Source organism: Brachycentrus maculatus, unplaced genomic scaffold, assembly GCF_059751285.1.
Source record: "Brachycentrus maculatus isolate JH-2025_06_01 unplaced genomic scaffold, ASM5975128v1 h1tg001305l, whole genome shotgun sequence".
Lineage (NCBI taxonomy): Eukaryota > Metazoa > Arthropoda > Insecta > Trichoptera > Brachycentridae > Brachycentrus > Brachycentrus maculatus.
This window is the reverse complement of record NW_028281971.1, coordinates 796-25422: the sequence shown is the minus strand read 5'-3', so window position 1 is coordinate 25422 and position 24627 is coordinate 796. Positions and strand designations below refer to the sequence as shown.

Below are 24627 nucleotides of genomic sequence, written 5' to 3'. Positions count from 1 at the left end.
TCACTCTCCGGTCCACTCCTGGAAGGTGGAAGACCAGCTATCTCTCCATCGTTTAGGTGGTCTTCCTGGGGGTCTGCTTCCTCTTACGCTGCTGTCCGCTATTTTTATTTTTAGTACTATATTTAATGTTTCCGTTTATGTTCTCGTTTTAATTGTTTTCAAATTGGAGTGTCATGGTCTAAAAATAAATATAACATCTTTTTATACTTCTGTTTAGTTTTTAATTTATTTTTTTTTAAACCTGACTTATAAAGGTACTCCTCAAGGATTTCCTAAGGTTCATATCATGGGACAGGTTTTAAACTATGAGCCTAATAAACATACCTTATAAATGGATATCAATTGACTTTCCCGTTAAATCAATCTGATTTAATTTGATAGGGTATTCCATCTTCGAGCTTTTAACGGACATGCACACTTGCAGTACAGTAGGTTTACGAGCTTATATTTTAGAATACTAGATATTGAATTCTTAAGAGTTCTAGAAGTTTTTTATTGATGAAGTCTAAACAATTCCAAGCTCTTTTGTCAAAATGAAAATGAAAGCGATTTTTATTTGAGTATTTATTCAAGCAATAAAATTGTACAAAATAAAATTTAGTTTACCTACATACATAGTAATACATTATATATTAAAATACTACATGTATCGTTAAACCTTCGAATATACTCGAATATGTTCGAAAAAAACTTGATACCAACTCTGCTAAATTGACAATATTGCAGTTTACACTATTTTTTTTAATAAAATGTAACTTCGTATTTTTATTGTATTTTTTTGTACTAAACTCGTTTCATTTGAGCCGAATATCTCCTGCACAATCTCATGTATGCTCATACCTGTAAACGTTCGAGCATGTCGTCACAAAATTATACTACCAACATATTCGAGTATAAGCCCATTAGTCTACAGTCAGCTGTCTAAAAGATCCTTCAATTCCGAAAATACTCTCAGCGGTTTTCGGTTTTCCTGGTCTCTTGCTTTCGTCTGTCTTGAACTGATTGTTTTCCATGAAGAAATCCTTGTGACTCTCCAGCTGCTTTTTCCAGTATTCTGCCGATAAAATTAAAATAACCAATGAAAAAATAACAATAAATTACTTATATTCATTTTTTTTATAAAGTTAATATTTATTTTAAAATATATGTTCAAACCGTGAAATAAGGAATGCAAATCCATGTTTTGCATGAAATGTTTATGTATTACAGATAAAAATAAGAATTATTTGGACATGTGGAAATATTGAAATATGAAAGAACGATGAAACCAATGTTCGAGGCGAATTGGTTAGAAAAAGAAGCAAAAGAAATCCGAGAAAAACTTGGGAAGTCAACAGCTCAGATGGCGTATTAATTAATTGACGGGTTCGTATGAGGACATCATGAATGTAGAAAAGGGAAGAAAAAAGACAAAGTGGTCTGGCGTTCTATCCTCTCTGTTTACCCCCGCAGCAAAGCGACGTGATGGTAAGTTAGTATTTAGGAAGCATATAACTATGCAAAACAACAAAGATTCCTATCTCCGGACCCAAAACTGAATCATGAAAAACATCATCACATTCCCTTCAGGCCCCAGTCTCTTGAGTCTAGTTCCGGCGATAGTCAACTTCCGGTATGGGAGATTGCCCACAGAATAATGTTATTCGACATTTTAAAACTGTATGTCCATATATCACATTGGCGTGTGCATTTAATACTTAATGATTTCAGTTTACCAATAATATCAGGAATCTTTCCACCGTTTCCTCCATATTCTTGTGGTAATATTTCCTTAGGGACAAATTTGTACAGAGATTCCATGTCCTCGTTATGCACGTGTATCTATAAAAATTACATTACAAATAATTTTTCAAAAAAGGCTGAATATAAACATATATGAAGTAACTTTCTAATAAAAATACGAGTACCCTTTGTTTATTTTTTTCATTCATAAAGGATTTTATTATCGCAAATATAGTTTCGATCCCTGGAGGTGTGTTTATATGATGAGTTCCCTTTTGCCTTATGGGCAAAGCTTCCTGTAAAAAATACAATGTTTTACATGATTAAATATTTATTTAAGCGACGAAACAATTATAGACACAACGTTAATACGAATAATAATATTTGTATAAATTTGTATAAAAACGTAGGTATCAGACCACTTTGAGTTTATTTATTATTTATATGTAAACATGGGTAGTTTCGACAACATCAGATGTTCTCATAAACACGTTAAAAAACAAACAGTTTGTAACATCACCTGTTGATGAGATCATCTGTAGTTCTCAAAACTAGTCGTGTTTACATTGATAAACTCAAAAATGATCTAATACGAGTGTTTCACTTTTATATTAAAAATTCATTGATAATTTAGCGACAACTCCAAAAGTTCTGTCCATTGAATCAAAATGATAATTTCTATCGTAGAAGAGAAAGTGTACAAAATAAATCGAAACATTTATTAATTTATTTTTCATCAAACACATAATTACAAATAATAATTAACAATAATTTACCCTTATTAGGCTTTCTTATACCAAGGATACTGAATCCTTTACAAATAGTGTAAGTTTGTTGTTTAACATTGAGTAATAATTAAAGTTCTTTTTATGAAAAGAGTTAGACAAACACATATCGCTCACTCCTTTCAACAACGTCATATATCAAAAAAACTTAATTTTTCAGGAGATCGTTTTTAAAGTTCAAAAATAGAACAAAATGTATTAAAAATAAATATCAAGTAACTTATTGAACTTTTTACTGCGCAACAGATCTTTTTAGGTAAAACCTGAAGATTTTTTCTCCATTTGAAAAATATTTAGTAAATTCAAAAAAAAATTATGTAACATTACCTTTTCTTCAAAATGCAAAAACAACACTTTCTGCCCTTTAGCGGGTAAATATTAAGTTAAAAATATGCCGCTTTTGCTGGAATATAGTACATTTTCTGGGCATTCCGAAAACATGCACAACTGAAAATTTACGATTTTTGATATATGACGTTTTTGAAAGATGACGTTTTTGAAAGGAGTGAGCGATATGTGTTAGATTTTGTTTAATGTGTTTCTATGTATTCTTTGGATTTTGTGGATCTTGTATATAGAATACGTATTTATAAAGTTACTATGTTTATTGTGATATGTGTGCTTTGTTGGCAGGTGTTATTATATTAAACTATATCGATAAGATAAAATAAGGATATGGAGTCAATTATTGATTGTTACCTGCCCGGTCATAACCATTTTCTTTATGATAGACGGAGTCATCTGTGTAAAGTGACCCATCCCGACGTTTTTCGTATCTACGATATAAATTTGACCTGCGGTCGTACTGTGATCGTCTTCTAAAACCAGCATATCCGCCATCATGAGGTTGAGTCGCATATTTTCAATCATAGAAATCTTTTCAGGGTTATAACTTCCTGGGCGGATGAGGATCACTCTCGGCCCACTTGGAGAAATGGGCTTTGGCAGAACTAGATAAACTCTGTAAAAATACATTCATTATTTATTTTTATTTCCATAGTAACTACAGATGTGGTTAATGGGTAACTTTTACTTCTTAGATATTCGTTAATCTTTTTCAGATTATATTTTTTTCGGTGTTAGTTAGGGTTGGCCTTTATATTATAGTTGTTGGACTTTTTCACCATCTTTTCTTGTGATATATATACGTATACGGAAATACATTAAACGAAATCTAAAATATACCTCTCTTAGTCAAAAGAACTTTGATTATAATACAATGAAGTTGTGCAACCTGCTTCGATTGTCCATAAAGTAATTTTAAAAATATAAAGTTCAATTAAATACCTATTTATAAATAGATATTGAAAGTACATAGGTAGCAATGAAATAAATCGTATCATTCGGCCATGTCATATTTGATTGCGTTAAAAAATTAATTTCCATTATGAATTTTAGTAATGAATATTGTAAAATGTGCAATGTGACACGGGAAAACTCAGTGAGCGCTTTATTGAAATATCTTATTTTGTTTGTGATGAAAAAAAAAGTTATTATTTAAATGAATTTTATAATTCGATCACTCTTTTCTAATGTGTATTAATATAGTAACAAGTCATTAATCTCTTGGCTTTGTAACCTTCTGTCATATTTAGTATAAATTCATATAAAAACGTCCTTAATAAGAATTATGCCATTATATGTAAATTTGATGCACAGTACAAGTCAGTTGTTAGGGATATTGGCCAAAAGTATTACAGTTATAATCCCTACTGACGTCATGTGTGTCTTGCAAATAGGTCTCTGCTATTAGCGAACATTAGTTTTCCGTAACCATGAGATTTATTAGAAAATTTACCGTAAAGTTATGCATGTACAAAAAACAAACAGACTTTTATGGATGCATTATCCTCCCACAATCCAGTACTTAACTATATTTTATAAAATATGGTACACATACAAGTATCTTACCCTAATCTGACGAGTTCTTGAAATTTGGGGTCGGTAGGATCCATCGCTTTAGTAATTTCAGGGATCATCGTCTTCATGGTGTAATAGTTATCTAATTTCTCCTTCGTCCTTTCTAAACTATATTTACATCCTCGGAGGAAAGCAACCAGCCATTGATCATCTTAAGTGCAAAAACATTTAAAGAATATTTATTTTTTTCGATTGTGAAGGAACCAGAATATATTTATTACAGATCGTCTCCCACCTGTCCTCGCGTTGATGAATTTTTGTTTGGCAATCCAGTCCTTGATGGCTTGCAGATCTGCTGGTATCCTTGAAGTATCCTCCCCCAATTCTTCCTTGGCCAATTTAGCCAGCTCTGGACTCAGTGGCCTGATGTTCATCTTATACCCCTTTATTTCGAAAATCCAAGAGAAACTGACAATTACTACAATAAAACATAAATAATATGTACATAAACAAAAAAAAAGTTGGATTTTGGCATGTGTTGGCTACAATATAAATTGTACAAATACGCCAGAATAAAGAATCCAAAATATATCATCAAAGTCTAGTTAAAACTATAAGATTAGTGATTTTCCTGTACATTTATTAATTAATCTAAGAAATTATAAAAATGATTTTTTTACTCATGTAAATCCCTATTTTTTCTATTTGATAAGATAAAATAGGTTTTCAATAATCAATCAAATACAGATAATTACAAATGGCGAATGATAATTAAATTATCAAAAATAAGAAATCAAAAAAATTACTTTGGATAATCAGTTTAATTAAATAAATAATAAATAAAACCTAAAATAAAAAAATACTTTTATATCCTTTTATGTACATAATCGGTAAATGTATTTTAAATGCATGTACAAACACCCATTTTTTGACTAAACATTTATTATTTGTTAACAACATTTTGAATGTGTCCAAATACTTGTTCACAAATCTGGATTATCTCCAATTATAGAAGTATTTTTCATATTATTTTTTGACATCTCATCAAAGATGAAGAAGAATATGGAAGTCTGGGCATTTTCGGGGCTGACGAAAGTCATAGGCTGGTTTGAGTGATCACTTGGTATTATTCACAAGAATCTTCTTTAAGGAAAGCGCCCTTGGGGTCATTTAACGAAAATGGTGATTTAAAAATTATCCAATATGATAATGATAATCATTATCATTCAATTAAATTCGTTTTGTTGTTCCCCTACGTTCATGAGGCTTGATTAACGAAACTAATTTTAGTTTAATTTCACAAATGTTTTAACCTTTGTTTTTTATGTAGACTAGATTTTTTTTTAACAATTTTAACCCCTCCTTCCAAAATCCGCGGTTAAAAGGCACCTTAACTTGTGAAATCATATCCCTCACTCCTTTCAAGAACGTCATAAATCAAAAATCGTCAATTTTCACTTGTGCATGTTTTAGGAATGCCCAGAAAATGTGCTATATCCCAGCAAAAGAGGCATATTTTTAACTTAATATTTACCCGCTACAGGGCAGAAAGTGTTGTTTTTGCATTTTGAAGAAAAGGTATTGTTTAATTTTTTTTTAAATAAACTAAATATTTTTCAAATGGCAAAAAAGCCTTCGAGTTTTAGCTAAAAAGATCTGTTGCGCAGTAAAAAGTTCAATAAGTGGCTAGATATTTATTTTTAATACATTGTATTATATTTTTAAACTTTTAAAACGTTCTCCAGAAAAATCAAGTTTTTTGATTTATGACGTTCTTGAAAGGAGTGAGCTAAATGTCATCAATTTTTTTTTTTAATTGTTTTATTTTTAGCCTAATAATTGGTCATTTCCGAAAAATTTTTCTCTCAAATATATATAAATCAGTTAGTTAATAATTGTGCTCATTTGATCTAACTATTGAACTTTGACATACGGGTACTAAACGCCTACGGATAATATAAACACGTAGTCGAAAATTAATGCAAATTATACGTGTCTAGCATACGAGGAGAACGGGATTTAATCGATGATTTAAATTTAAAATATATGTTTATTAGCTTTGTAAGAAATATCCACTTTATTTTACTTTGAATTGACATTAATTTTACAAGCAACCTAAAATAACCGAAAAAAACAAAAAATATTTACTAAAATTTTAAAAGTTGATCGATTTGTAAACCTGCACATTGGTGCAGGCTTACAAATTGAATTACTTGAAACCTTATCAAAACCCTGAATAAATTAAACAAATAATAAAAGTATTAATTGGTAAGTAGGTACTGTAAAAATGTATAATGAAAGAGACATTTTACAAAATAAAATTATTTGACAAACAATCGCTTTCAAACGGAAGTCAACATTGTCTCAACAACTGTGTACCAAAGATAAAATTAACTTTACTTTTAATCAGATAGAAAACATACATATATGCATCATTTTGTGATGTCTGGGTATTTACAGGGATTATGACCTGTCATAGACCAGTTAAGTGATCACTTTCTTCTTCTTCTTCTAACCCTTATCCGCACCTAATGGTGCTTATGGCACTGCATCCTATTGACGCTATGTTATCTTGATCGTTACATACAAGATAGCAAAGTCCAGGGTAATATTGAATAAATGTTAGAGTATAAAATCACTAAAATTTATTTTCACCACCCCCCCCCCTTAGAATCAAACCCGAGACCTCCGTAGCTAATCACGCTAACCATTATACTACGGAGGCATATCACTTTACACACTTGTGAAGATATCTACGAAGAAGTTAATATGTTTCTTACCGAATGAAATCAATGCCCTGGTGAGTATAGTTATACATTGTAAAATAAAAAATTATATTACCTTTGAGTCTGCTATGGATAAAATATCTATATGCTCTTCAAAATGATCACGTTAAGACTCAAGTCCGAGGTGTCTGGTTACTAAATTACTATGATTCCATTTCCAGACTTGCTGACCTTATCAATCATCGCTCAAATAAGACACTCCTACCGATAAATTGACGATAATTTAATACTTAGCATTAAATGATACGAAAATAATGACTTCAATATGTATTCCTATACACCGAATGTAAAACCTCTGCAATGATTTCGCGGACCATATTGATATCAGGCTTATATATCACTTCTTGTATAAAGCAATAAAAAGTACAATATGGGCAAATGCATAATTCCTTGTTTTATATGTTCATCCTTTTTCTGATAAGTACTTTTTGAACCAATAATATACTAAAAAAGGGAAAAAAATATTTTATTTCCCAAAATTGAGTTTATTTCCCAAAACTCAATTTATTTCAAAATGTAATATTTTGAGTTTTTTTTATTTGATTAAAAACATACCAAAGGTTTTATTTTTTTCTAAAAAAAAAACGACACATTTGACTTTAACATATCACAATGTTTTTTTTAATGAAATGTGCCGAAGCTCATATCTTGTCGAAATTCAATACCAGGACATTTAAAGAAATATTTTTTTTAAGTCTTTGAATTTTAAAAAAATTACTAAAAAATTACTAGTTAATTGATTGGCAGGTATTTTTTCCCAAAAATTACCGATATTAATAGAAAACAGGTTAAATGATATTTTTTTAGTCTGATTTTTTTTTTCTTTTTATGTCCGCCATTACTGATTATTTTTTGCGTACCACCAATTATCCGCTCGCGTACCACCGGTGGGCTGGGAGGCACTGGTATACTGTATCTTGCAAACATAAGAGTAAATGCTTCATTTTTTTTATTAAATCATTACCCTTTGAAGTGGTATTTAAAAGATTATGAAACCATATTCGCTCCTTAGGTGGAGTCCACAAACTGTCTCCAGGTTTTTCAGTCGGCTGCCAGCTCCCTTGCATTCTCCCAAGTCAGATCCGTGTCCCAGTTCTGACGAGAGCTGTCTACGAATAGTCAACATTGTTTGTCCTGAGCGGCGTGAACCTGATGCCTTGTAAAAGAGGCAAGCTTGATTAAGGCTCTCAGGAGGCATGCGGAGTATGGCCAAGCCAACTTATTTGCCTTTTCTTGATGACAGTTGTGACCAAAATTTGCTGCGTCCTACGCCTTATCTCTTCATTCCATACAAACTCAAACCACCGCACGCCTAAGATTCTCCGCAGACACCTATTATCATAGCTGCCCTGGGCCCTTGTAAGGTGCCATGTTTCATAGCCGTATAAGAACAGGAGTAATGCAGGCATTGTACAAGCGGCATTAGGTCATCACCAAGTATAAATCAGATCTCCAGACAGCCTTCATACTGCTAAATGCGGACCCTGCAAGTCCTAAGCGCACTTACAATTTGTTTGAAGGCTGCCATTTTTAGTCACGTACACTCTCAAGTACTTGAAACTCTCGACCCTTTCGATGAGCTTGTTAAAAAAATATTTAAAAGAAATAATCTCCCTCTCTAAACACAATTATCTACTTTATTAGAGAGGTAGAAACGTTATATTTGAAATGTATTGTATAATTACCAACTATTTTGTATTATTTAAATATGTATTTTAATAAAAAAAAAAATAATAATAATAATAAAAAAAAACTGAATTCAATATTTTTTCATAATTTATTATGACATCAGCAAATGCACAGTCACCGTCAGAGAAATAAATAATCATATTGAATAATAATTCATTGACGTACTTTACCTCAAAAAATTGTCTTAATATTTATTGCTAACGCGTCCAAAGGTTGTATTTTAACATTTAGAATTTCAAGTAGTTTCTTGTGTATAGGATGAATTTGATAAAATAATGACTTTTTTTTTTAATGTTTACACTAAACATTTTATATTATCAGACCAAACGTATATATTAAAATAAGGTAGTGTTGTTTTTGGTTTCCAGGCAGAAGCAAGATTTTAAAAATATCTGTGAGTAATTGATTAAGTATGATAAATGGTATTGTTATTAAAAATATATATTGTCAGCTTTATATATATATATATATATATATATATATATATATATATATATATATATATATATATATATATATATATATATATATATATATATATATATTTATATATATATAAATATATACATATGTATATAAATATATATATATATATATATATATATATATATATATATATATATATATATATATATATATATATATATATATATATATATATATATATATATAGGAGGACAGAGTGAGGACGGCCAAAAAAAGACTTGGCAAAATCAGATCAATCAAAATCTAATATCTGCTGGTGTCAAAAGTCTGCGTAATCGGAGGGCATGTATGACTAGATGTATGGATATGAAGGAAGCGAGGAGTGTACGTCAGGACAGAAGAGTGTGGTGTTCCATCCTCTCTGCCTACCCCTGTGGAGAAATGGCGTGATGGTAGTAGTAGTAGAATAAAATATAATCAACAATAATTAAGAAAATTGATCGAATCAGAAAACTGGGGTTTCAAACCCATTAAAAAAATTTGTTTCAAACCAATAAATGTATCTAGAATCTTGTTTCATTTATATTTTATATTATATAATTAAATTTATTTGTCAACAGGTGACCTCATTAGTTAACGTCACTAGCTTAGGTTTATTTTAATAATTGCTTTTTAACTCATGGAATAATAATAGCATAATGATGCTCAAATTCAGCATTTTGACCACGTTTTTGTGAAAAATCATCTCATGAGCGCTTTACGGTTAACAATATTTTTTACATTTGAACGACATACGTTCATTATTATTTTTTACTAAACATATTTAAATGCAATATTATATAATCATAATAATATAAAGTAAAAATGATACTTAATTATTTATTTTTTAAAAAACGATTTTTAATTTTTCTGACCAAATTTACCTTTTTTCTAATTGTTCTCAGCTAGGCGGACGACAGAATAATCGCGACGGAAGGCGCCATATTGTGAATTTGCAATAAATAAACATTCACAATGCAAATAAGGGATCTACATCCAGCTCTGGCGAAGATAGCCAAGGAGCAACTGGGAGAAGGAGCCAGGAGTATGGAGGAGGACCTGACGATGATCAGGGAATGGGTATCTAAGCAACCACATCTTAATAACAACATAAGAACAAGTGAGTAAATGAATTCTTTTGTAATTTATAAAATAAAACAACTTTTTTAACCACTTATTATTGGTAGACCTTTTCCAACCGGTTTCGACAAGAACCTTGTCATCCTCAGGGTTATGTACTAATTCTATAACATTGAAATACTCATAGTTAGGTTATAATTAATTTGCTGTGCAATGCGAATAATATCTATAAAAGCAGCATTTAGGATTTTTTTAATCATATTTTCATATGGTGTACGGAGTGTGTGGAAGTTTTTGGTATCGTAAGGGAAGGGTAATTAATTATAACCTCACTATGAGTATTTTCATGTTTTAGAATAAGTACATTAACCCTGAGGATGACAAGTTCCTTGTCGAAACCGGTTGGAAAAAGTTTACCAATAAAAAGTGGTTAAAACATTTTTTTATTTTATAATGTTTATAAAATGTGCCACAAAGTATCTGCGAAAAATATTCAAGAATTCTTATGTATTGAATGTTAAAGAAAAACACTTATTTTGAGTCTACTAAGTTAGAATAAAATAACAACTACTTATGTATTTTTTTCCACATGAATTTTATTTGACCAGCAACCGGGTTTTGTCGTAACCGACATCATCAGACTGGTTATGATGGTTACCCGACGAAACCCGGTTGCTGGTCAAATAAAATGAATGTGGAAAATATTACATGGTTGTTATTTTATTCTATAAAATGCTGTTCCACCAAGAAATGTCAGGACAAAACTTAAATCTACTAAGTTGTATTTTATTGTTTAAAAAAAAATTCAATAAAATCAATTTTATGACAATTGTTTCGCCTGTTTATAGCATTTTCAAACGAATGTAAAGATTAAATGAACTGACGGTCCTTATACAGTATAGCCATACAATTCTAGGTACTTAGGTTATGGTTTCAACATGTGCAGTAATAATTTACGGGAGACAACAATAGTTACCTAGAATTGTATAGCTATATAAGGAACCAGTGGAAACAATTGTCACAAAATGGATTTTTACAACTGTATTTTTTTAACAATAAAATACAACTTAGTAGACTCAAAAAATCCGTGTTTGATTTAACATTTAATACATACATTAAAATAGAGTTCTACAAATTAAACGTCAAATCTATAAATAAATTAATTCTACCCAACTTTGTAATAATAATAGTTTTCCAAATTTGTAAACTAATTAACTTACCATCACGCTGCTTCACTGCAGGGGTAGGCAGAGAGAATAGAACGCCTCACTACTCCACTGTCTTTCCAAACATTATTCACCTCTTCCACATTAATGCATATTTTCATAAATACCCACAGATTATTTCGACGATCGACCTTACCACTTTCAAATATTTGACATACCTGATCATGCCAAGTTTTCCTCGGACCTCCTGTACTCCTTTTTTCAACTACATTTGTCTTATAATTTTTTACCGTTCTTTCCTCACTCATTCGTTTCCCTTGTCCAAACCAAAATGTTTTGTTTGTTTAAAGATTTTGTTTGTTTGGAAAAAAACAAAGCAAATTTTTATATTTTTAGTTATACTTAAAAACATTGGTTTTTTATTTTGTTTTAGGTGATCAATGGCTTGCTTCTTTTCTCAGAGGATGTAAATTTAGTTTAGAAAAGGCAAAAATGAAACTGGAAACATTTTATACTATGAAAGCTGCCCTTCCAGAATTATCTGTAGAAATAAATCCATTTTCACCACGTATGCAATCTATTTTGGACAAAGGGTACGCACCAAACCTTTTTACTAAAACTAATTTACTTAAACTGAATGAAAACCTTTTATAAATTAGGTGATTAAATTATTACTTGTGTAAAACTATTTAATTGGTTTTTCACCTACAATTAGCCGATTATTTCAAGAAAAACGGCATAAGTTACGTTTATAGATGAATTAACTTATCCTTAGTTTTTTCACGTGAGATTCTTTCAAATTTTCTCACATACCAGGAAGAAATTACGTTTTTTTAATTAATTCGGCAGTCACCTTGTGGTAATATCTATCTATTTTAATATAAATTTTACTTGGAAAATACCACTATTACTTTAAATCTATTGTACACGTATTTCCATGCATTTTGCATCATTTTCAAACACCGTATGTGAAACTAAAACTAAATTTATCTTGTTTCCATGTTTCATAAACTGATAAAAACTTCATCCTTCAACGTCTCAAAAACACATCTCTAAAATAAGACTTATCTTCACAAATTGAAATACAGGTTAAAATATATTTTAACAAATAGTAGTACCTACTAACCAAGTACAATTTGAATTGAAAACAATTATTTTTTCATCTAAACATGCACGAAGATGTTTTTTTTCATATATCGCTCACTCCTTTCAAGAACGTCATAAATCAAAAAACTTGATTTTTCAGGAGAACGTTTTTAATGTTTAAAAATATAACACAATGTATTAAAAATAAATATCAACCCACTTATTGAACTTTTTGCTGTGCAACAGACCATTTTAGGTAAAACCTGAAGGTTTTTTCTCCATTTGAAAAATATTTAGTATATTTCAAAAAAAAAATTAAACGATACATTTTCTTCAAAATGCAAAAACAACACTTACTGCCCTGTAGCGGGTAAATATTAAGTTTAAAATATGCCGCTTTTGCAGGGATATAGTACATTTTCTGGGCATTCCGAAAACATGCACAACTGAAAATTGACGATTTTTTATTTATGACGTTCTTGAAAGGAGTGAGCGATATAACATTTTGAAATTTGAGTGATGCGATATATTACACAGTATTTGTAATAACAATCTTTTATATTCCCATTTCGATAAAACATTAACAAAAGAATTCAGCCTCGGACCATAATAATTTTGGATAATTTACATATCGTCATATTTATAAAATGACTATATATAAATTATCCAAGCCTATAGCAGTGATGTTATACGAGACATTTACAATATTTTGACTGTTTCTAAATACTTGATCACAATTCTGGGTTCCTTCACTTAGTAAGTTATATTTATTTTTTGACATCTCAACATAAATAAAGAAGAATATGGAATCTTCATGTGTATAAGCTTATAAATACAAATATAAGCTATAGCAATCCAAATAAAGATGTGTAATATAAACTTTATCGTGCAAGTGTTATGGGATTGATGATATAAGTATGAGTTTCAAAAACATACAGTATTGGCAGGTTTAAATGATAATTATATACACTGTGTAACATTCACCATTCTTCCTATGATTGACGACCGCATTACTCAAATTTTCGAAAGCTGTATTTCTGCTTTTATCGAAAAGATCGACTACATGTTACATACTACATTTATGGTTGAAATCAGTAAGTATTTATGAGTAGAAATCTTCGTGAAATGTATGTAAGATTCCTCCAGAATATAATATATTATCAAGTGATCACTTAACCAGCATTTGACAGGTAATAAGCCCTTTAAATACCCAGAGTTCTTCTTTAATCTATGTAGATTATTAATATAACATTTTAATTTACAAAATATTGTTTCAGTTTTATCTTAATGCTTCCGAGTACTGAGAAGCCTGACGACCCTAAAGTGAGAATTACCAGATTAGGGCTGCTGGCGTCGGGGGACGTCTTGCCAGAAGATTTTTTTATCGTACACCAAATGATTACACAGTACACACTTCATGAAGACGACCAAGCTCTCATATGTGGTGTGTATAATATAATTGATATGGAAAACCGTTTAGCGGAATATATCCCTTATATGACAGCTTCCAACGCAAAGAAATTAACAGCATATAATATGGTAAGAGACTTTTTACATAATTTTATCGCCTTCTCTACCAACAACCTCTTCCTATCTATCCGAATGCCTACTTTGATGCCATATTTATTAAAATAGGCCATCCTGGATGACATCACGTACCCAATGGTACATCCGCACCCAATGGTGCATAGGGCACTGCATATTGACGTGGTATTATCTTGATTGTTACTTACATGAAGGCAACGTGATCATTCCTAATTGGAGATAATCCAGATTTGTGAACTAGTATTTGAACACACTCAAAATGTTCTGATCACTCCTGCGCTTCAGAGACCAGTCCAAGATAATATTAAATAAATATTAGAGTGAATCAAAAATATTTATTTTCACCCCCGCCCCCGCTGGGAATCGTACCGGGAACCTCCAGCACGGTAGCTAAACACGCTAACCATTACACCACAGAGGCGGACGTAGGTTTAATGTATAAAAATAAAAATATAAATGTATAATTGTTCAAAATCTTAAATCTCTAGAGTTCCAAAAAAATTATTAGTGTCGTTCAATCAATGGTGTATGTTACACGTGTGTAAAGTGATCACTTAACCAGCCTATGACGGTTCATAAAATACTCAGACTTCCATTTTCTTCTTTATCTTTGTTGAGATAAAAGTTGCAAAAAAAATACCAACAGCATTATTACCATCATGATAATCGAAAGTAGAGCGGACACCGTTGGCACAAAAAACGCGAATAGAGTGTCAGAAATGAAAACTCTAAGAAGCATATCAGGCAAGAGTCTTCGAGATCGAAAATGTCGTTAGGTGGGGAAGGCAACGAAGGAGACAATGGTATGCGCATGTGAGGAGAATGGAACCATCCAGACTCCCTCACATCGCACTGTACGGCCGACCACCAAAGAAATGGATCGGTAGCTGGTAATCGACATCGCAGGAGGCTAACCCTTCATACAAACAGGACACAAGGCCTACACCAGGAAGAAGAAGAATATTATTATTTGAAAAATCATGTCATCTAAATCATAACATCTCATACAATCTTACTAGCGAATTACTTTCACGAATAATACATATTAATAAATTATTTTATATAAAGAAAACATTTCTTATCACTCAAGTACCTACAATTTGTTTTTTTTAGGAAGCTGTGCCACTAAGAAATAGAGGAGGGAATTATGTAAACTGCCCTCCAGGAGTAGAAGCAATTATTACGTTTTTAAAACCTTTTATTAACCAAAAATCCTTGGCTCGCGTGAGTACTCTAAAGTTTTTATTATATCGTATAACTATTTTTATAACATGATATTCAATGTTTGAAATTTTAAATTCATGTTTTCAAACGTTTCACAAGTACGTGAATATAATCCAGGATTCGTGCCGCACATACAAATAGAAAGAGTCTCAGCTTAATAAAAGCTTTTTTCATCTCACCATAGATGGCCATTGTCAACTTGCACATTCTGTGTAAATGAGTTTGATCAGTATATCTAGATGTTTAAAAAAAATAGTAGTAGGTCGTCAATCATGGGTAGAATTGGTGAATGTAACACACACGTGTAAAGTTCACTTAACCAAGCCTATGATGGTCGTATATCCCGTATGCCCAGACTTCCATATTCTTCTGCATCTATGTTGAAATGTCAAAAAAGTAAAACATGAATAAGCTACGAACATGAATGTTACACTTATAAAAAGTAATAACTTAAATCAGCCTATGACAGATCGTATGCCCTATAAATATATATTTTGAGATATCAATTTAAATAACGAGTGCTTTAAAAATACGCTCATCGACCAAAGCGATTAATTAATTTTTTTAAACGCGTGTTTCAAACGTATTTTGTTTATATCTTATCGCGATTACTTTTTTTGTAATTTAAATTTACATGTTCAAAAATAAATGATGAATTTTAATTCATTTTAATCAATACTTCTCATTATCAGTATGACTGTTGGACATAAACGAAATACCTCTAAGTGAAAACTACAAAAAAATATCCATTAATTAATTTAGTCAATCGCTTTGTGGTAATATCTGTGCATTTTTAAATTACATTTTACATGGCAAATACCACTATTTCTTAAAATCAATTGAGATACTTATTACGATGCATTCAGCATAATCGCTCAATAGAATTAAGGAAATAGTGGTTTTTACCAAGCAAATTTTAAGTTAAAAAGTAACCTCTTCTCCACACTATAACTTATCTTAAACACTCACGTTGCTTTTTTTGTGAAAGGTAAAATATTCCGTTTTTCGTTTAAACTGAGCACGTCATTTATTTTATAATATATTTTAAAGTATTCTTTTCTTTTTTTGTGAAAGGTAAAATATTCCGTTTTTCGTTTAAACTGAGCACGTCATTTATTTTATAATATATTTTAAAGTATTCTTTTCTTATTTTAGTTACGGATTCATCCAAAATATAGCGATTTACATAAAGTAATACCTAAGTCGATATTACCTATTGAATATGGTGGCGAAAAAATAACCCTTCAGGAGGTAATCGGTAAGTTTTGTTAATATTGAAATTTCGGTTAAACTTATATTTCATGAAAAAGGAATGAAATACCAAATAAAACATATTATATTACAAGTCGAAGGTTAACGCAGCACACATATTTTATTATGGTTTAAAAAATTGAGAATCCACTAAAACACACAAATACAGGACCATTCATTTGGTATATTTTCAGTTATCATCTTTAAATCCTTATGTCTGAAATCACAGTCCATTGTAATTGAAATAATGTGACTACACTCATCATTGAAATATTACCCTTCGACATACTATATAATGTACCGAAAATATATATATATATACATATATATATATATATATATATATATATATATATATATATATATATATATATATATATATATATATATATATATATATATATATATATATATATATATATATATATATATATATATATATATATATATATATATATATATATATATATATATATATATATATATATATATATATATATATATATATATATATATATATATATATATATATATATATATATATATATATATATATATATATATATATATATATATATATATATATATATATATATATATATATATATATTCATGTTTAATAAATAAATATAACATATATCCATAAACAAATACAATAAAGTCTCAAAAAACTCCTAGTGTAGCTTGTCATCAGGTTCTTGCATTTAATTATTCATATTAATATGTATTAATAAAACAAACAAATTTATTCGCTCGAGTATATGATCGATTGCAGATGATTAGAATATATGTACGTATATCTGAAAAAAATATCTGTTTTTTTTCAGCTGATACGAAAAAAAAACTTGAAAGTATGAAGGATTTTTTTGAGGAAGAAAATAATTATAAATCAGATGAAAGCAAGAGACCCGGAAAGCCAAAGACAGCCGCAACATTATTTGGAGCTGAGGGATCGTTTAGAAAACTGGATATAGATTAGTCGCCTTTATAATGGACGATTATTTATATGTCAAATATAATTAAAGACATACACTGGACCATAGTAAAAATAATTAATATTTCCCAACTCTGTTTTATACCACAACGACACTCTACTTCGTAGGTTTAAATCTACAGTGACCTAGAGAATGGAAATCTTTTGATTAGACGATGTCGTAGATCGTTTTCAAACCTCGTAAATATTACAATTTGAAAACACCACAAGGACTTCGTTTAAAAATAATGTAGTCGTTTTTACAGCCTTGCTTTGTAGAAGTATAACCTTACTTGTATCAAACAAAGTATATGGTATACATACCTAGTACAATTTGAAGTAATGTATAAAAAGAACAATCGACACAAGTTTTCTCTTTACCCTTGCAAACTTTACTAATGATATTATTTTTTGACATCTCATCAAAGACGAAGAAGAATATGGAAGTCTGGGCATTTACGGGGCTGACGTTCGTCATAGGCTGGTTTAAGTGATCACTTGACACACGTGTAACATTCACCAATTCTACCCATTATTGACAATCACACTACTCAAATTCTTGAATTAGAATTGGTGAATGTTACACGTGTGTAAAGTGATCACTTAAACCAGCCTATGACGGTCGTCAGCCCCGTAAATGCCCAGACTTCCATATCATTCTTCAAAATAATATGAAAATAACTCCTGTAATTGGAGATAATCCAGATTTTGTGAACAAGTATTTGGACACACTCAAAATGTTTTACTAATGATTGTATTCAATCTCTTTCAAAAAGAATAAGTTTTTATAGTTTCTTTTTTATTTTTCTTTTTCATTTAAATTTACTAAAATATATTTTAAATATAGTTTTAAGGCGGCAAATAATTGTTAGCACCTTGTTCGCTCCAAAAAATCACTATCAATTCTTTACATGGACTATGGAAGGCTTCTTTACTTTTTTTATTGTTTTATATTTTACTTTACAAAAAAACGATAGGGATTGTTTTCAAATATTTTTTTTGGTGAATAGATTATTGTTAAGTTATTTATTCTCTAGTAGACACCAAATAATTCTTAATAAAATCACTTATTATACAAAGTTTGTTTTATTTACCACTGTAATATTCATAAACAATGTTATTTTTGTCCTTAAAATGAACAGTAAATAAAAAAGTGGTTTAAACCGATTCTTACATTCGACACCATAATCTGTCTAGTACTCCTCATTCTCAAAATCATAATATAAAATCATATAATCGCAGCCGGGTTGAATTGTTTTATGAAATCTGAAATTTTGAGCGACTCTATACATAACATATTTCATATTCTCAATATTATTAATATTTAAAGCATTTACTTTGTGGTTAGTCATTTTTACTTATTTATTTTTTTACAAAAATGTTAATAAAATTAGTATATAACCACTCACCGAGATTTTTACGTCTACCGGTTTCGAGACGTACCCGTCTCTTCGTCAGGACAATCACTAACACAGCATGCAAACAATACTACCCTTCACCACCATAGCACCATTTACACACTCAAAACTACACAAATTGTCTAACACATGCGATTTTTGGTCGACCCGAAGACCAACATGCACTATAGTTTTCAATACAGACATGCGTTACGAGCCGAGGTTAAACGTATATTAGAATTAGACTAGGAATCGAATCTATTTATATACTTGTAGGATGAGAGGAGTGGGGGGGGTTCGAATTGGATATTGACGAATCGTGTTTAATCGATGTCGAATCAAACAATGGACTATATGTAAAATTTATTTGGTTGTTAATTAGAGGAATATTATTTTTAAGTGCTTTCCTAATATAAAAAATCTCCATATTATTTAGTTTTAACCCTTTATTATTAGTGTTTAATATTTTTACTCCCGTGTCTTTTTTGAAGACGTGATTTGATTCTATGAGGTGATTGGCAAATTCGGAGAAGTTATTATTGTTTAGACATCGTATGTGTTCTTTTATTCTGGTATTAAAATTACGCGACGTTCTACCAATATATTTCGAAGGACAAGAATCGCAAGTTAATTGGTATATACCAGAATTGTCTAGGATATTATTTTTATCTTTATTATTTAAAAGGATTTTCCCAATATTATTATTAGTATAAAATGCCGGTCTTATATTTTTTGGTAAATATTTAGTTACTTTATTCGTTATATTATTTATAAACATTATTCTTCTCCATTTATTATTATTATTATCATTTATTATTTTGGGATATAAAAACTGTTTTAAGGTTCTTTGTTTAATTTTTTTATTTAAAAGAGAATTAATTAATTCTACATTATAACCATTATTTAACGCAATTTGTTTGATCGTATTAAGCTCGGTGTCAAAGTTAGATTTGGATAACGGGACATTCACTAAGCGATGTATCATCGAGTGGAAAGCGGAATGTTTGTGGGAAATTGGATGATTGGAACTATTATTAATGACCGTATCTGTATAAGTTGGCTTACGAAAAATATTAAAGTCTATAGTGTTATTTAGTACTGTTAAAGTCTATAGTGTTATTTAGTACTGTTTTAACAGTACTAAATAACACTATAGACTTTAATATTTTTCGTAAGCCAACTTATACAGATACGGTCATTAATAATAGTTCCAATCATCCAATTTCCCACAAACATTCCGCTTTCCACTCGATGATACATCGCTTAGTGAATGTCCCGTTATCCAAATCTAACTTTGACACCGAGCTTAATACGATCAAACAAATTGCGTTAAATAATGGTTATAATGTAGAATTAATTAATTCTCTTTTAAATAAAAAAATTAAACAAAGAACCTTAAAACAGTTTTTATATCCCAAAATAATAAATGATAATAATAATAATAAATGGAGAAGAATAATGTTTATAAATAATATAACGAATAAAGTAACTAAATATTTACCAAAAAATATAAGACCGGCATTTTATACTAATAATAATATTGGGAAAATCCTTTTAAATAATAAAGATAAAAATAATATCCTAGACAATTCTGGTATATACCAATTAACTTGCGATTCTTGTCCTTCGAAATATATTGGTAGAACGTCGCGTAATTTTAATACCAGAATAAAAGAACACATACGATGTCTAAACAATAATAACTTCTCCGAATTTGCCAATCACCTCATAGAATCAAATCACGTCTTCAAAAAAGACACGGGAGTAAAAATATTAAACACTAATAATAAAGGGTTAAAACTAAATAATATGGAGATTTTTTATATTAGGAAAGCACTTAAAAATAATATTCCTCTAATTAACAACCAAATAAATTTTACATATAGTCCATTGTTTGATTCGACATCGATTAAACACGATTCGTCAATATCCAATTCGAACCCCCCCCCACTCCTCTCATCCTACAAGTATATAAATAGATTCGATTCCTAGTCTAATTCTAATATACGTTTAACCTCGGCTCGTAACGCATGTCTGTATTGAAAACTATAGTGCATGTTGGTCTTCGGGTCGACCAAAAATCGCATGTGTTAGACAATTTGTGTAGTTTTGAGTGTGTAAATGGTGCTATGGTGGTGAAGGGTAGTATTGTTTGCATGCTGTGTTAGTGATTGTACTGACGAAGAGACGGGTACGTCTCGAAACCGGTAGACGTAAAAATCTCGGTGAGTGGTTATATACTAATTTTATTAACATTTTTGTAAAAAAATAAATAAGTAACATATTTCATGCCCTTTTTAATGCATTCTTTTGTTTTAAAAATGTCATTCGTCAGGATTCCAGCTTAAGGCAGGAACGTACAAATCATGTTTATTATTAGATTTATATTATCCACTGACACTTCGTGATGGAATTGCATTTTTAATTTATTATTAGATTGAAACCAATATTTTTAGCTTTTCCACTTTTTTATTTGACCAGCGACCGGGTTTCGTCGTTACCGACATCATCAGACTGGTCTGATGATGTCGGTAACGACGAAACGGTAACGACGAAACCCGGTCGCTGGTCAAATAAAAAAGTGGAAAAGCTAAAAATATTGGTTTCAATCTAATAATAAATCATGTTTATTATCTCATATTTCTTTGGAGAATAGTGACAAATAAAATAAAGACATGGTATATAATAAATCCAAACGAATTTTTACTTCAATTAAAGTTTATTTAAATGCATTACAAAGTGTACCAATGGCAAAAGTGATAAAATATAAATTTGAAAGAAAACCCTAAACCGATTCCCGTCACCATTTTATTATAAAATTCTGTAAAAACGAAATCCGGCTACTTTAAAAAAAAGGGGAAAGAACTTGACAGAAATATTGTTTTGTTTTATAACGTTAAATTATTTATGTAATTCGAATTTAATTTGTAGAATTTTGTAGTGTTTTATTATAAGTTTAAAACAAAACGTGATTCATATGTTTCTACCAAATATATTTCTAATGCCAGCTATTTCACCATGCGAGAGAGCATGATTAAAGTATTATTAGAGTGTCGAAAATACCTTTTTTCAAAGAATAATCTGTAAAGTATCTATGTATTTTGGAGACATCTCTGGAGTTAAGACAATAAAAGCAAGGGATATAAATATTAAAAATGTATTTCATGTACCCGGGCTAATTTAAAATAACTTTTTATTAAAAACCATTTTGTGATTGGCGGGAATCAAACCAGTGACGCCAGTTTCACAGTCGAGCATCTACCCAACTACGCTACGGCACCTGTTATTAATTTTAATGATAAGTTTCTAGTTTACTACACGCTTTGAACAAATTTTTGACCTTAAATTGTTTTTTTCGACACAGTATAAAATTGCCCTTGCAAAGCGACTGAAAAAAAATTTAATGGAATCATAAATCGTATGAAGAATTTATAATTCTATTGAACTAATTTAACATTAAACTGACAATAATACAAGAATGTTTTATTGGGAATCACGCCCCAGATTACAAACAATAATGAGACTTTTTGATAAAAATATTAACACACAGTGATTAATTTCCCTACGTTATCATGTCCTAAGTTATTTTCTATCATTTTACTTAGGTTCACATTTCCTCACACTGCCTTTTCTTTAGTTATCATTAAAATCTAGCCATTTTTATAGTATTTTTCATGGATAAGAAAATATATGACGTTTGTAAAATCTAATCCACATTTAATTGCCTAAACGATCCGTCTGTACCAAACATAGATTCTGCAGTGACAGCCTTCCCAAGTCTTTTACTTTCATCTGATTTGTAGTTCATTTCTTCATCGTACCAACCCTTGAAAGATTCGATATTCTTTTTGGTGGATTCTAAAAAAAATCATTTGAAATTTGAAATATAGGTATAAGTTTATATAAATGTTAAAATGTTTTGAATTAAACAGAATATTTTTTACATTACGAAAGCTTTTAAAGAATTTTGTTCATGAATTTATGAAGTGATAGTTCTATCGCAAATTTACCTATAAGTTCATTGATTGTTGGACCGGTTCCTCCGTACTCAGGCGGCAAGATGGACTCTGGTACGTACTTATGTAAATCCGTCATTTTACTATGGAAACAAAGCTGAAAATATGAAAACATTCCTGAATATATGAATTGAAGAAACAAATGGATCTTTAAGACAAACCTACTCGTTTGGTGAATATAACATGGATTTCTACCCCTGACTTATTGTATACTTCCATTTTCTCTAGTGTCCTCTCACCAGTCTCATGATGTCGGTAAAGACGAAACCGGATCACTGGTCAAATATAGTAAAAGTGGAAAACCTATAAGGTCGTTGCTTTATTACATAAAATGCAGTGCCACCAAAACAACTTCTCGTTTATGCCCGTGTACATGAGTACATAAACAGTGATTTAAATACTCACTCTATCTTTTTGTTTCTCGGTCATGAACGGTTTAGAAATGTTCATTATCGCCTCGAAACCTGGTGACACATTCACGTAATGGACGCATTTCTCTCTGAGAGGAATTCCTTGCTAGAATAAAAAAAAACACGTGTTTCAAATATAAAATAAGTTTTTTCACGATGTTTTGAGTTTTTCTCCACCCAAGAGTCCAATATTCTTTTTTTATCCTTATTCTAAAATTGCGGTCATTATCTCTAAAATGATGAAACTAAACGTATTTTAATATTTGTAAACGATTTCTCAATTTATTTTTTATTCAATATTTATTTTACTATTATTTTGTTTGGATACTAAGACACACTGGCAGAAACACCTTTGCTATATATATTTTTTAATACATATATTTCGAGTATGTCCAAATTTGGTACCATAAATTCTGAATTTTGGTCCACTTAAGAGTTTAAGACAACTTTAGAATATGAAGATTAAAAAAAAACAATAATAAAAAATCTAGTATCTGGGAAAGGAAATGGTATTTAAGTGAAGAATATTGGTATACATTTTGATGATGATATAACCTATGTCTTATAACTAAAGTATAAGACTAACCACCATTTTTAGAGCAATGCATTGTGCACCATGCGAAAAATATGTAAATAAGAAGAAAAATGGAACCATATAATCGACTTGGGAGTGTCCAAAACCTCTGAATTCAAAATCCAGATTTTATGTACTAAATAAAGATGACAAAGTTTACAAAAAAGCGTAAGGCCAGATTTACATTGAGTCACATTTCACATCAGTACAGCGCTCTCGCGTCAGTGCTAACTCAATATTCCCCGTGTTTATTTTAAAGTCAGTTCGCTCCCCAGCCACCCACGACAGCAGTACTGACATGGTCTAACGACCAAAATCAATAGTTGGTCAATCGCTGACTCAGCGTTGTAGTAGCTGTCGTTTATCTGCGGTATCGTTTATCCAAACTAGTTTCTTTTTAGATAAAGATATCTCTTATTCTTACTTATCCGTGAACTCTTCTCATCGCAAAAACCTCGACTGATGAGTATGTAATAACAGTGTAAGTTAGCTCGCAGCACCGGTAACTAACTCAATGTACACTAGGGTGGGCCGATGACGTTTTTTTGCGAATTCAGCAGTAAAAGCGGTCTAAAAAGTTGCATTTTGGATTGCACAT

At 30.3% G+C, this 24627-nt stretch overlaps 3 protein-coding genes across 4 annotated transcripts; 1 reads left to right on the top strand and 2 right to left on the bottom strand.

The window, feature by feature from the left end:
• Positions 1-549: 549 nt before the first annotated feature.
• LOC148299149 (retinol-binding protein pinta-like) lies at positions 550-7283 on the bottom strand. Its single transcript, XM_088276348.1, has 7 exons — positions 7209-7283; positions 4663-4845; positions 4419-4578; positions 3207-3468; positions 1908-2018; positions 1716-1821; positions 550-1054 (listed from the first exon to the last, which is right to left on the bottom strand). Exons 2-7 carry the CDS (start codon positions 4799-4801, stop codon positions 903-905), a joined length of 930 nt encoding a protein of 309 aa, XP_088132474.1. The 5' UTR covers positions 4802-4845; positions 7209-7283; the 3' UTR covers positions 550-902.
• Positions 7058-18146, top strand: LOC148299148 (alpha-tocopherol transfer protein-like). Of its 2 annotated transcripts, none has more exons than XM_088276347.1 (7): positions 7058-7167; positions 10213-10427; positions 11987-12146; positions 13917-14178; positions 15298-15408; positions 16564-16666; positions 17487-18146. In XM_088276347.1, exons 2-7 carry the CDS (start codon positions 10283-10285, stop codon positions 17636-17638), a joined length of 933 nt encoding a protein of 310 aa, XP_088132473.1. In that variant the 5' UTR covers positions 7058-7167; positions 10213-10282; the 3' UTR covers positions 17639-18146. The 2 variants fall into 2 exon arrangements, with proteins under 2 accessions (XP_088132473.1, XP_088132472.1); XM_088276346.1 differs by lacking the exon at positions 7058-7167 and adding an exon at positions 9181-9236.
• Positions 18147-21745: 3599 nt separating this feature from the next.
• On the bottom strand, positions 21746-24329 carry LOC148299147 (uncharacterized). Its single transcript, XM_088276350.1, has 4 exons — positions 24231-24329; positions 23451-23561; positions 23040-23142; positions 21746-22887 (listed from the first exon to the last, which is right to left on the bottom strand). Exons 1-4 carry the CDS (start codon positions 24327-24329, stop codon positions 22736-22738), a joined length of 465 nt encoding a protein of 154 aa, XP_088132476.1. The 3' UTR covers positions 21746-22735.
• Positions 24330-24627: the final 298 nt, after the last annotated feature.

Coding starts and splice junctions, on each gene's coding strand:
- LOC148299149 (XM_088276348.1), bottom strand. CDS start 4,801: ATGAACATCAGGCCACTGAGTCCAGAGCTGGCTAAATTGGCCAAGGAA. Junction 4,579..4,662: donor ATTCATCAACGCGAGGACAG/GTGGGAGACGAT, acceptor TTTGCACTTAAG/ATGATCAATGGCTGGTTGCT. Junction 1,055..1,715: donor AAAGATTCCTGATATTATTG/GTAAACTGAAAT, acceptor TTTTATCGGCAG/AATACTGGAAAAAGCAGCTG.
- LOC148299148 (XM_088276347.1), top strand. CDS start 10,283: ATGCAAATAAGGGATCTACATCCAGCTCTGGCGAAGATAGCCAAGGAG. Junction 12,147..13,916: donor CAATCTATTTTGGACAAAGG/GTACGCACCAAA, acceptor ATATTGTTTCAG/TTTTATCTTAATGCTTCCGA. Junction 14,179..15,297: donor AATTAACAGCATATAATATG/GTAAGAGACTTT, acceptor TGTTTTTTTTAG/GAAGCTGTGCCACTAAGAAA.
- LOC148299147 (XM_088276350.1), bottom strand. CDS start 24,329: ATGTCAGTACTGCTGTCGTGGGTGGCTGGGGAGCGAACTGACTTTAAA. Junction 23,562..24,230: donor CGCGAGAGCGCTGTACTGAT/GTGAAATGTGAC, acceptor TTTTTATTCTAG/CAAGGAATTCCTCTCAGAGA. Junction 22,888..23,039: donor AACAATCAATGAACTTATAG/GTAAATTTGCGA, acceptor GATTTTTTTTAG/AATCCACCAAAAAGAATATC.